We start from the raw sequence: 12,958 nt of genomic DNA on the forward strand, positions 1-12,958 counted from the left end.
AGCGAGACCCTAAGCAACTTAGTGAGACTCCATCTCAATATGAAATATAAAATGGACTGGGGATGTGGCTTAGTGGTTAACTGACCCTGGTTCAGTCTCCAGTACAAAAAGAGAGAGAGAGAGAGAGAGAGAGAGAGAGAGAGAGAATTTTCTTTTAAAGTTTCCTACATGACAGTGATACAGGGACCACAATATAATATGAACCAATGTTGTGGGGTGGGGTTGTAGCCCAGAGGTAGAGTGCTTGCCTAGCATTTGTGAGGCACTGGGTTCAATTCTCAGCACTGCATATAAATAAAATAAAGGTCCACTGGGGAAGGAGAAGGAGGAGAAGGAGAAGGAGGAGAAGGAGAAAGAGAAGGAGAAGGAGAAGGAGGAGGAGAAGCAGGATGAGGAGGAGAAGGAGGAGGAGGAGGAGGAGGAGAAGCAGGAGGAGGAGGAGGAGGAGGAGGAGGAGGAGGAGGAGAAGCAGGAGGAGGAGGAGGAGGGAGGAGGAGGAGGAGGGAGGAGGAGGAGGAGGGAGGAGGAGGAGGAGGAGGAGGAAGAGGAAGAGAAGGAGGAGGAGAAGGAGAAGAAGAAGAACCACCTATGTTGTAGAGGAGAAAAAAAAGAAAATTTGTGTCACTATTTCATAAAGTCTCACCAACAATACCTAATACCTAAATTGTTAAGCCATGATCTCAAGCAAAAGCACTTAAAACGCCATCATATGCACCGAAGACGAGTTGAGTTTATTTATTTTTTTCACTTACCTGACCAATTCCAAGAACAATTGGTGATGGGAAACTACAAGGAACACAGAATAACAAATCAGTTTTGCATCAGAAAAATTTAAAGACAATACAGAAAACATAGTGGTGGGAATTATTAAAAAGCCTTAGACAATGGAAATAATATCAAATTTATTTGCTTTTCATTCATTCATTTCTCTTTCATTTTTTAACTGAACCCTGTTAAACTTGGCAACTTTCTTTTGCCCTCTGTGTGTAAAATGGCCAGCATTACTGTATGTGCAGAAAATGCAAAAGAATCTGATGATAAATTATTAAAATTAGTAACAATAACTTTAGAAAGGACAGACTGCAAGAAGACCTCTATATAGAAAAGTATAAGATGATATTTTAAAACTGAAGAAGATCTAAGTAAAGGTCACCGGTTGGAAACTCCATATGCTAGTGAGGTTCATTACCTGCAAACTGTTCTACAGGATCAATGTGACCTCACTAAAAATACCAACAAGCATTTTATAGAAACCGACAGGCTGATCCCCAAACCGAATGGGCAGACAAAAAGCAAAGACCATCTTTTTCCATCTTGAAAAAGAACAAAGCTGTAGGAGTGACTACCAGACATCAGGATTCAGTTGTAAGAAATGAGATCACACGGTACTTACATGGTGATCGCCCAAAAGGACAAAGGAGCAAAACAGATGTGGAATCAGATACACACCCACGTGGACACCTGATTTATGACAGAAGCACCCCTGCTGAGCAGTAAGAGAAGGGCGTCCAACACGTGGTGCTAGGGGTGCCTGAGGTTGAACTGGTCCCTACCTCACTCCGTACTTAACAGGAGGCACTAGGGGTGCCTGAGGTTGAACTGGTCCCTACCTCACTCCGTACTTAACAGGAGGCACTAGGGGTGCCTGAGGTTGAACTGGTCCCTACCTCACTCCATACTTAACAGGAGGCACTAGGGGTGCCTGAGGTTGAACTGGTCCCTACCTCACTCCATACTTAACAGGAGGCACTAGGGGTGCCTGAGGTTGAACTGGTCCCTACCTCACTCCATACTTAACAGGAGGCACTAGGGGTGCCTGAGGTTGAACTGGTCCCTACCTCACTCCATACTTAACAGGAGGCACTGGGGGTGCCTGAGGTTGAACTGGTCCCTACCTCACTCCATACTTAACAGGAGGCACTGGGGGTGCCTGAGGTTGAACTGGTCCCTACCTCACTCCGTACTTAACAGGTGGCACTGGGGGTGCCTGAGGTTGAACTGGTCCCTACCTCACTCCATACTTAACAGGTGGCACTGGGGGTGCCTGAGGTTGAACTGGTCCCTACCTCACTCCATACTTAACAGGAGGCACTGGGGGTGCCTGAGGTTGAACTGGTCCCTACCTCACTCCATACTTAACAGGAAGCACTAGGGGTGCCTGAGGTTGAACTGGTCCCTACGCACTCCATACTTAACAGGAAGCACTAGGGGTGCCTGAGGTTGAACTGGTCCCTACGCACTCCATACTTAACAGGAAGCACTAGGGGTGCCTGAGGTTGAACTGGTCCCTACGCACTCCACACTTCCAGGGCAGCTCATCACCTGAACTGGCCCGTCCACTGCTTGGTCTTTCTCTGGCTCCTGGTCATTCTCCCAGAGTCCTAAGAAAGCTAAGATCTCCCCAAAACACTCAGTCCTCAATCTGTATTCAAAGAGAACACACACCTATATCAGACAAGGTCAGAAAAGGACAGAGAACAAATCAGAGGAATTTCCTACCTGAGCAGAGGAAATAGAAGGAAAGGCTGAACAGAACCACCATGAGAGTAAAATCAGCTCCCGCAGAAGCTGGGCAGTGCCACCAGGTACCCCTTCCAGACAGAAGCACTCATTCCTTGGATGGTGAGGAAAGGCGCCCATCAAAAGCACTCCACCCCTCCCACCCCCGAGCAGCCTGCACTCCAACTGCCAATCAGTGCAGGGCTACAAAGGCCGGGGCCCTCACCCCAATTCAAGATGACTCTGGGGAGCCACCCCAGCCCCAGAGCCCCTGAGAGCGGGTCTTCCTTGTGACCAGGTCTCCACCCAGCCTCTCCCTCTTCCTATTCTTGCGTCCCAGGAGCATCCTCCAGGTCACTTGCTACACCCTCAGAGAAGAAGCCCACACACGGAGTAAAAGGAGCAAACAGTAAAAAGTAACAACAACAGACAGAGAAGATGGGACAAAGAGCCCTGCCTAGAACGAAACTGGACCTGGGGATGAGGACCCTTCCTAGTCACCTCAGGCTACAGGCCCCTTAGTAAGAATAAGCATCGGAAACAAGAGCTCAGCACTGAAATATAAGACAGCCAGAGGAGACGAAAAGAGCCCAGAGACCTCGGGAGTCCAGGTAAGGACCAAAACAACCCAACTGCCACGGAACGAACAACTTTCAACACACCAGGGACTCACCAGCCGCTGCTGAAAACCATCGCCAGCGCCTGCAGTGAGTACAGTGCGTGCGAAGGAAAAAGACAAACTGAAAGATTAGCAGGTGTGGAAGACAGACAGACACTGCTGACAGGACTAATTCCTGGACCAGGTGCAAAGAACACAGTAAGAGAAGATGATTCAAAGGTAAATGAGAAGTTAGTTTTCCTGACACAAAGGGGAAAAAACACATTGAATCTTCAAGTCTAAAAGCGAAAGGAATTTCAGAAACATCTGTGAAAGGATGCTCAACAAGCCTGCACTGTGAGGCACACCTGCAATCCCAGAGACTTAGGAGGCTGAGGCAGGAGGATGGCAAGTTCAAGGCCAGCCTCAGCAACGTAGCAAGACCCTGGGCCTGGGTCAGTGGGAGAACGCCCCCGGGTTCAATCCCAAGTACAAAAAACAAAATAATGTCCAACAAGAATACTATGGCAGCCATGGACTCTCCACAGAAACCCCACTTGATAATGGAATTCCATCAACAAGGAGAGAAATCGAAGTAATGAACTCTGGACTACAAACTGCAGTAAGAGGGCTACTGGTGATTACCATATCATGCAAATAGAGAGCAAATTCAGACAAGGATGGGCTTGCGACCCCAGAGTGCCACACTATCAGACAGCATTGGGAGGGCAGAGGCACTAGAAGGAGCAGCACATAGCCCTTCATAGAGAAGTCATAGGTATACATTTTGAAACACGGGCTTAAAATTTACATGATGACTGTAATGTCTTAATGTTTTTTATGACTTCTTAATCTTAAAGGGATCTTTTAAGAATTGCTAACCCTTGTAGTGAAGAAATACAGAAAACTCGCCATATCTGCGATTTCCCCATCAAATGTTTTGTGGATCAAATATTTTCAGGAAAAAAAAAAAACTGCATCTTTGCTAAATATGCACAAACTCTTTTCCCTAAATGATACAGAATTAACAACTGTTTACATAGCATCTACATTGTATTAGGTAGTCTAAGTAATCTAGAGGTGATTTGAAGTACACAGGAAGATATGTGTAGGTAACATACAAATACTGCAACATTTTATGTAAAGACTCGAGCATTTGGGAATAAGGTATGCAATCCTAAATCAACCCCCAACAAACACTGAGGAATAACAATATTTGAAATCTATAGTTCTTTGAATTGAACTGCAATTTCTCATTTCTCCATTGAATTCATTTAAAGCAAAATTTCACAATAAGCTCTCTCCCAGTGACCATGTCCTGAGATGCTTTCCTCCGCTGTGCCTTTCCATCTTGATATTTTTCCTCTTCTCAAGTCCCAAAAAGGTCATTTATGGATTGAGACCTTTAAAACCAGATGCCCCAAATAAACCATTCCTCCTCTACTTTGTTCTTGGCAGACCTTTTGGTCACAACAACAACAAGAAAAAAAACTGATTAAAACAGAAATTGGCATGGAAAATTGGGGTAGTTGCTGCAACTAACCTGACCACACGGTTCAGAGCTTTTGGAGCTTTTTAGAATTTGTGGGAGCAATTTTGAAAAGTCTGCAAGCTGGAAAAGCTTTAGATTGTTGTAAGTGGAATTCTGGTGGGCGCTTAAAAGACCAGAATGTTGATAAGGCTGTGGACAGTAAGGACTGGGTTCATGAGATTTCAGAGGAGCAAGACTCTATTGGAAATTGGCTAGGGGTCATTCATGCTATATTCTAGCAAACAGGTTGTCCATATTTTGCCCATGTTCTGAGACTTTCTGTGGGGCTGAATTTAAGACTACTTAATCTGGTGAAAAAAATTTCAAGGCAGCACAGCAGTCAGGTAGTGACCTGGATATTGCTGGCAGCTTTTAACTAAGTTTACTGTGATTATTAAGAGCAGAAAGCAGAACAGAAAGATTTGAAAAACAATGTGACCAGAAAAGTGAAAGTAAATCTAGGGTTAGGGAAATTGTGGTTGTTAAAGACATTACAGTCACTAAAGAGATGCTAAATACTCTACCCAGAAGATAATAGAAAAGATGGCTTGAGGGCATTTCAGGAATTGGCAGGACCACACCCATCTTAGGCTCAAGGGTGTAAAAGCAAAAATTTCTTTGAGAAGAGACCACTGGGGAGCTCTGCTTGCACAGGGAAGCCTAGGAAGGTGTTTCACTGTGCTCAGTCATCAGGACACTCAGAGGCTGCTATAGCCATGGTCCCAGGAGACTTGGCTACTGCTCAAGATGGTGGTAGACCTTGGCATCAACCACATGGTGCTGGTTCTGCAGGACTACAAGATGCTGGAGTCAGGAGACCATGGAGGCTTCCAAGATTTCAGAGGAAGGCCTGGAAGGCCAGGAAAGTGCAGCAGTCAGAGCCCTCTTGGCTGCCCCTGAGCAAGCAATGCATGAAAAGTAAGAAGGAAATCAAAGTTGCAGTGGAGACCCCTGAGACTAAGAGATGCCAGTAACGTGGCATGTCTGCGGAAGAAAGCTATAGGAATGGAGCAGAAACAAGCCAAGAGAGAGGTCGTGCAGGCTGCAACCAGCAAAACCACAGGGACAGAACTACACAAGTCCTTGAAAAGAAAGTCACAATGCCATGTGTCCCAGATACCAGGGGTGGACTTGTTTGCCCCGGTGGCTTTTTGGTCTTCTTTTGGTTCCATCATTTCCTTTGGTTCCCTTACTGCTCCTTTACTGGAATGGAAATTTTCACTCTGTTACTTATTAGACATATGTAACTTGGTTTTGATTTTTAGAGGCGCTCATACTGAGAGTCTGCCTTGAGCCTCAAGGAGATTTGGGACTTTTGGGTAATGCTGGAACTGTTAAGACTATAGGGATTCTTAGAAATGGATTAAATATATTTTGAATTACAAGAATGGCATATGCTTTTGGGGACAAGAGGTATATCTTAGATATGAGGTATCCCCAAAAGCTTTTGTGTAAGACAATGCAAGAATTGTTCAGTGCTGGAATGGTTGGATTGTGAGCTGTAACCTAATCAATGGACTAATCCACTGATATGGATTAACTGGATGGTACCTGCAGGCAAGTGGGGAGTGACTAGAGGAGGTTGGTCCCTGGGGGCATACCCTAGGGGCGAGTGTGTGTGTGTGTGTGTGTGTGTGTGTGTGTGTTTCTCTCTCTCTCTCTCTCTCTCTCTCTCTCTCTCTCTCTCTCTCTCTCTGCTTTCTATTGCCATGTCCTGAACAGTTTTCCTTCACCATGCCCTTCTGCTGTGATATTCTTCGTCACTTTGTGCCCAGAGCTATGAAGTTGGCCGACCACGGACCAAATCTCTGAAACCATGAGCCAAAATAAACTTTTTGCTTTAGTGCAACAGTTGCAGGTGCCCACGTGCTTTGCTTTGTATGTCTCAGTACGCTTGAAATTCTCATCATAAAGGGCGAAGACCTGGTCCCCCTTGAAAAAGTCAAATAATTCAATAAAGGCTGACTTTGTCTGACTCTCTTTTGGGATTAAAGAAAACAATTTAGGGGCTGGGGGAAAAAGCTCAGTTGGTAGAGTGCTTGCCTAGCATGCACAAGGCCCTGGGTTCAAACCCCAGCACCACCAAAAAAAAAAAGAAAAGAGAAAAAGAAAACAATTTAGAAATAAATGAGCAAACAAGTAACATCTGTCATATGGATCAATTCTTATCAAAAGAAATTAGGGCCAGGGCTGTAGGTCAGCAGTACAGCACTTGCCTAGCATGCATGAGGCCTGGGGTTCCATCCCCAACACCCCACCACACACACACACACACACACACACACACACACACACACACACATACACACACACACACACACAAACACACACACAAAGATGCAATTTACATTTCTCTGTCTCCATCTATGTTCTATATGTACATTCATCCACCTACAAAGATGTCTGAAAATAATGCCTAATGTTAACTATAATAAATTTTTTAATTTCAACTTAATATTTCTTTTGTTTTAATTTCTTATAAAGATGACAAAAGAATGACTGTTTTTCCTTCAATACACGGGATTGAACCCAGGGCCTTGAGCAAGCTAGGCAAGTGCTCTACCACTGAGCTGCACTCCCCAGCCCCTGAATAGCTTTTCTTTAAAAAAGACTGAAGAGATATTTCAAGATATTTATTTTAGATAGTGGGAATATGGATAATTATTTTCTGCCTCTGCCCTCCTGGGAATGTGGGCACGTGCTACTGCATCCAACTCCTGGAATTTTTGAACTGAATTCTCGTAGGAGTGGATGTAAGGAAGTAGAGGCCGTGTGGATGCCACTCTTTCAAGAGTCTGACTGAAAGGACAGAGCAGGGGGCAGACGCGGGGCCAGGGGAGGGTGTGCGTGTTTGAGAAGCAGCTGCCAGTGCAGATGAGAAAGGAAGGAGCCGGAGGAGGAGTGTCCAGAACCAAAGGGAGAGCTCGACCTTCCTCCCACAAGGAAACACCTCAGATCAGCAGGAAGGAGATAGAGGGTCTCATCTGATGGTTTCTATTTTCTCAATAAAGGATCAGAGGAGGAGGGAAGAGGAGCAGGCACATGGAAGGTTTCAGGATGAAGCAGGACATGTAAAGAGTCACTCTACGACAAGGAATGTAATCAGCTGGTCATCAGGACAGCCCATTGAGGTCTGTGGTCACACCTGAAGTGGAACCAGCCACACAGATGTGGCTTTCCACCCAGGATGCTCCAAGCTGTCCCAGTGTTGAAGGAGGAGGGCAGATGACAAGGACATCCACGGGCAGAGAGAAAGGACGCTCCCGTGACCCTCGGAGAGTGGTTCTCAGAGGGACCAGAGAAGTGACACCAGGAGGAACGGATACAGCAAGAAATGAGGCGGGAGGAGGCACAGCAGCGTCAAGGAGGGGACATCTGCAGTAGGTGTCCTAGAGAAGGCAGGGTCCTGGGAGTAGCCACAGGAAGTGGTGGGAATGGGGCCAGACTGGATCACTGCATGGATCCTGAAGGCTGGGGAAGGCTGACCAGGATCAGGGTGGACAGGAAGAGGACTCCATGGGATTGGTCACCAGAAGGCACTCAGGAGCCATCACAGAGGAGACAAAAAGGAAGTGAAAAATCCAAAGTGTCAACAGATCATGAGCCAAGAGGACACAACCCCAATGCTGGCCCAGCCTGTGGGGCATCAGAGACCAAGCTTCTCCTGGGTGGACAGAAGGCAGCAGCGTCTCCAGGAAAGAACCAGGTTTTCACCCAGTTAGAAGAAAATCAGGAGTTGGTTTTTGTTTTTTAATATAGTCTTCTGATTCCCACCGCTCCCATTCAGTAACTTTTATAAAAACCTGTCCAAGTGATTCCGACAAACGGGTTTGGAAACCACGGTGTTAAAGAAGACCACAGCCCTGCAATGAATCATGAAGTAAACACAGCAAATACTGAGCAAATATTTGTTGGGCTGTGTTTTAGTCCGTTTTCTTTGCTGCTATGACCAAAAGACCCAACGAGAACAGCTCTAGAGGAGGAGAAGTTTCTTTGGAGCCTCGGTTTCAGAGGTCTCAGTCCATAGATGGCCAGTTCCATTCCTCAGGATCTGGGATGAGCGGAACATCATGGTGGAAGAGTGTGGTGGGGGAGAGTGTCTAGGAACATGGCGCCAGGAAGCAGAGAGTGTTCTGCTCAACAAAGACAAAATACATACCCCAAAGGCACGCCCCAGGCACCCGCCTCCTCCAGTCACACCCTACCTGCCTACAATTACCACCCGGCGAAGCCTTATCAGGGGACTAATTCACTGAGTGGGGTAAGGATTCATAACCCCACCATCTCATCTCTAAACCTTCTTGCATTGTCCAAACCACGAGCTTCTGGGAGACACACACTTAAAACAGAACAGACTGAGTACAACTAAGTGCCATACTTCTCAGTGAGTATCATTAGCAAATTCTTTCATACACAGACAATAGCTTTAAAAGGGGGAAAGGGCCTGGGGCTGGGGCTCAGTGGAAGAGCACTGCCTAGCACACCTGAGGCATTGGGTTTGATCCTCAGCACCACATAAAGAAATAAATAACCATATGAGGTGCATCTACAACTAAAACTTTTTTTTTTTTTTTTTTGCAGTGCTGGCGATTTGAACCCAGGGCCTTATGCTTGTGAGGCAAGCACTCTACCAACTGAGCTATCTCCCCAACCCCTAAAAATATTTTTTTAAAAGGGGGTGAAGACCCAAAACCACAACTGCAAAAAACCTGCATGACCCCAGAAACCTGATGGCAAGGAAGCATGAGTGTAACCACCTGGTCACAGACTCTCAGGTGACCTTGTTCTCTTCTCCAGTCTCATCAGAGTCTCTCGCAGGGTCTCATCCTTCCAAGGCCCTCTTTCCAACCAGGTAAACCTAGCAACACAGTGAACTAAAACTAACAAATCACTAAGGACACCCATCAGTTCTGTAACCTAATCGGAAATAATCTGTCCAAAATGAAGAGGGATAATAACCCCTAAACTACATTCCCACAACCCTGTGAATGAGGGAGGGAGTGAAAGCTCCTTCCTTCTGTCGGCCACCCACGGTTCTATCCTCAAGTAGTTCATGCCTGGGTCGGATTTCCAGGGTTTCTTGTAACCAAATCACTGCAGCCCTCCTCCCCTCAAAAACCTGTGCCAGGAGCATTCTGAAGGAAGAGAACGTTTGAGCAGAGCTCTCCAACTGTATAACGTATTGCCTTACAGAAATGTGAAAAATGTTTACTTACAAAGGTTATAAGGGCTCTTGCCTTCCTGGGGCAAAACCTCCATTTGCTCCTTCAGTCAGGGAAGCAAACATTTTTGCTGCATTTTTATTTTTCATTCTTTGCAGTGCTGGGGATAGAACTCGGGGTCTTGCATCTGCTGGGCAAGCACTCTACCACTGAGCTAGGATCCAGCCCTGGGTCCTAGGCTGCAGCATGAGTCATCTCATCACGATTCTTTCTGGTGGCATGCTGTCCTGGACCTTCACAGCACTGACCAGGGTTTACAGGCCCCTGCTTCCAACAAGAGGAATGTGTTTCTAGAAGCTCTAACCACTTGGTTACTCATTATCCCACTCACACCAGTGCCCAGGTGGGGACTCATTTCCAGCCTTCCTTTGACATAACTACTGACCACTCTCAATGCAGCCCATTAGTAGCATTCTCTGGTTTTTAATTGTAGATGAGAAGATCTCTTTTTTCTTTCCTTGCACTCTATGGGTGAAATGATCTAGGTTTAAGTTCATTTCCATTTCTTTGAAGAAGGGTTGGTGTTTTTTATGGACACCAAGAAGCAACCTGCAACACATAGTTATGATGTGGATCTGAAATGGTCCCCAAAAGCTCATGTGCTGGAGTCCTGGTCCCCGATGCAGCAGTGTTCAGAGGTGGGGCCTTTGAGAGGCTGAACTGGTTGGATCAAGAGGGTCTGACCTCAACGGTGGATTCATTCAATCATGGAGTCAGACGCAGTGGGTGTGGGGAAAGGGCTCTGTCATAAAGGAAACTCTCTGCTTCCTGGTCACCATGAGGTGAGCAACTTTGCTCCACCACAGGCTCTTTGCCAAGATATTCTGCTCACACTACCTATCCATCACTCTCAGAACTCACAGGACCATTCCTGCCCAACGCACTTCTCTCCAGAATGTTCTTCCTCCATCTCCCAGGGTGGATCGCTCCCTCATCCCACTCAGATCCGGGCTACGCGGCACCTTTAGATCCCCAGGGGCCAATGATTTGATCAATCACACCTAACTTAGAAGCCTCCCTACAAACAAAACCACAAATTCTCTCACTCTCTGTTACCTGCCATATTTTCTTCTCCAGAACCCTGGTCACATCTGACATAATGTAAATATTACCAGTTTATTGTGGGTCCAACGAGATCTAAGCTCCAGATGAGGTTAGGGATCTCCATCTGCTGGGTTCCCCCCTGTTCCCCCAGAATCTGGCTCAGGAGCAGTAAGGTTAAGGAACAGATAAAGGATTTGATTGCAGCCTCCCCTGCCTGGCTCCCCAGTCTCTTAAACCTTCCAGCCACACAATCTTCCCCCTTCTCCTCCAGCAGATCAAGTTCAAGGCCACACCCCGAGGCAGCACTGGCCTGGGACATCCTAGCACCAACCTCTCCACCCACGCACTCTGGTGTCATATCTGATATTGCCTTGTTTATTCTTAAAACTGCTCTTTTATTTTCAGCTCTTGCTCAGTAAACATCTGTTGGAGGCTCAACCTTGGAGCTCAGTGGGTCTTCGTTTTCCCAACTATAAAACAAGAAAGCTTCTGAAGATATATGCTCGGGTCTCTTTAGGCTCAAATTTTTTTTGACTTAAATTCTCAAAGCACAGTATCGTTGACAAAGGGCCTTTACTTATGACAAGTCGCGCCAAGCCCTGGGAGGTCATTAACAGGTTTGTAATCATCTAGGGAAACTGCTGACTGTGGCATTTGTCCCAAACGCAGAGCGCAATTAACCCGGAGGCCGGGTGTAAATCCACAGTTCTTTCCAGACTGCGACCCACTGCACTAGCAGAATTCAACAGGATTTCCAGTCCTTACCAACAGGTTCAAGGCAGCACGGACTTGGGCATTTATGTCACTAAGCCAAAAAATGACACCACCTGAACTCCTGCTTGTTCCCCTCGTTTTGCACGGGCGAGACGCTGAGCCTGTCCTCTAAGGGCTGATCCGACGCGGAGCACCCGGCCTCCTGCGAAGACGCCTCGCGGCCACGTTTCCCGCCCGCCGCTGTGAGCATGTGCGCGCCTGGGCCGCAGCTCCCGGCGCAGCTCCCGCGGGCGCCGTCCCGCCCGAGCTCCGGCCGTGCAGGGGGCCGTTTCGGGCCCGGAGGACGCCGGCCCCGGTGCGGGGTCCCTCCCGCCCGCCCGCGTCGTGGCGCATCCCGGTCCCCGCCGGCCGGCCCGCCTCACCCGTAGGCGGTCAGCAGCGCCTTGTTGACCAGCACAAGCAGGAAGGAGCAGGCCCCGTAGAAGAGCGCAGACAGCACCCGCGCCCCGCGCGAGGGCGGCCGCGCCGCGTCGGGCTCCGAGCCCTCGGCCCGGCCGCCCGCCGTCATGTCCCGCGGACGCCGGCGCCGCGGTCCCGGCCAGCTCGGCCCGCCCCGGCCGGCGCCAAGAGGGCGCGGCAGGAAGAGGAAGGGCCGCGCGCGCCCCGGCCCGCCCCGAGTGCGCCCCGAGTGCGCCCGGCCTTGACCTCAGGGTTCGCTCGCTTTCCTCCCCCTGCGGGACTGTGCTGTGAGGCCGCCGCCGGGAAGGCACAGCTGCCCAGCGCACACGGGCGCCCGGACGCCGCCCCGCTCTGCCCCTCGGACCCTGGCGAGCCCCCGCCTCGTCTCTACTCTGCACCTTAGACGTGGCTTCCCTAGCGCTCCAGCCAAACCCCGTCTAAAGGAACCCGCGCCCGAGGCTTTCTGCGCTCCCCGGGCGGTTTCGTACCAACTGTGTTCGTCCCTTCACCTGTTGGAGACGTTGTTACCAGTTTGGGGACATTATGAAACATACTTCAGCGACCCTCCAGTGTTTGTGGGCCCAGATCCATTTCTTTGAGTGCAGTGGGTAGGGGTGAGGGAAATGAAGTCGGGGCATTTCTCGCCTCTGGGTTCTTTGTGGGAGGTTCTGTCCTCACCTGGGGCAGTTTCTTTCCTAAGAGGAAAGCAATTAAGCATCAGGGATCCTAGTTGGATGAATGAGATCCTCCCGGATCTGCAAGTGCTAGCCAGTCTACCTCCTCTAGCTTTTATGTGTCCCGTATTTTCATTCTAAATAGTTAACTTTAAAAATTTCAAATTTTAGATTTTGGAAATGCTAAAGATTAGTGGTGGTACAGGCCTGTGATCCT

At 48.2% G+C, this 12,958-nt stretch overlaps 1 protein-coding gene across 6 annotated transcripts in view; it reads right to left on the reverse strand.

Annotated features, from left to right (window-relative positions):
* The window catches only part of Slc35d2 (solute carrier family 35 member D2), a 53,496-nt gene extending 41,240 nt beyond the window's left edge, over positions 1-12,256 (reverse strand). For 2 of the 6 annotated variants that reach the window (XM_047526865.1, XM_047526869.1), the window contains exons 1-2: positions 12,031-12,255; positions 753-786 (exon numbers count right to left, since the gene is read on the reverse strand). In XM_047526865.1, the coding sequence (XP_047382821.1) occupies positions 753-786; positions 12,031-12,176 (180 nt within the window). In that variant the 5' untranslated portion in view covers positions 12,177-12,255. Of the gene's footprint in view, positions 1-752; positions 787-12,030 lie in introns of all 6 variants that reach the window. The other 4 variants (XM_047526868.1, XM_047526864.1, XM_047526866.1 and 1 more) reach the window with 3 other exon arrangements.
* Positions 12,257-12,958: the final 702 nt, after the last annotated feature.

Source organism: Sciurus carolinensis, chromosome 15 (genome assembly GCF_902686445.1).
Source record: "Sciurus carolinensis chromosome 15, mSciCar1.2, whole genome shotgun sequence".
Taxonomy (NCBI): Eukaryota; Metazoa; Chordata; class Mammalia; order Rodentia; family Sciuridae; genus Sciurus; species Sciurus carolinensis.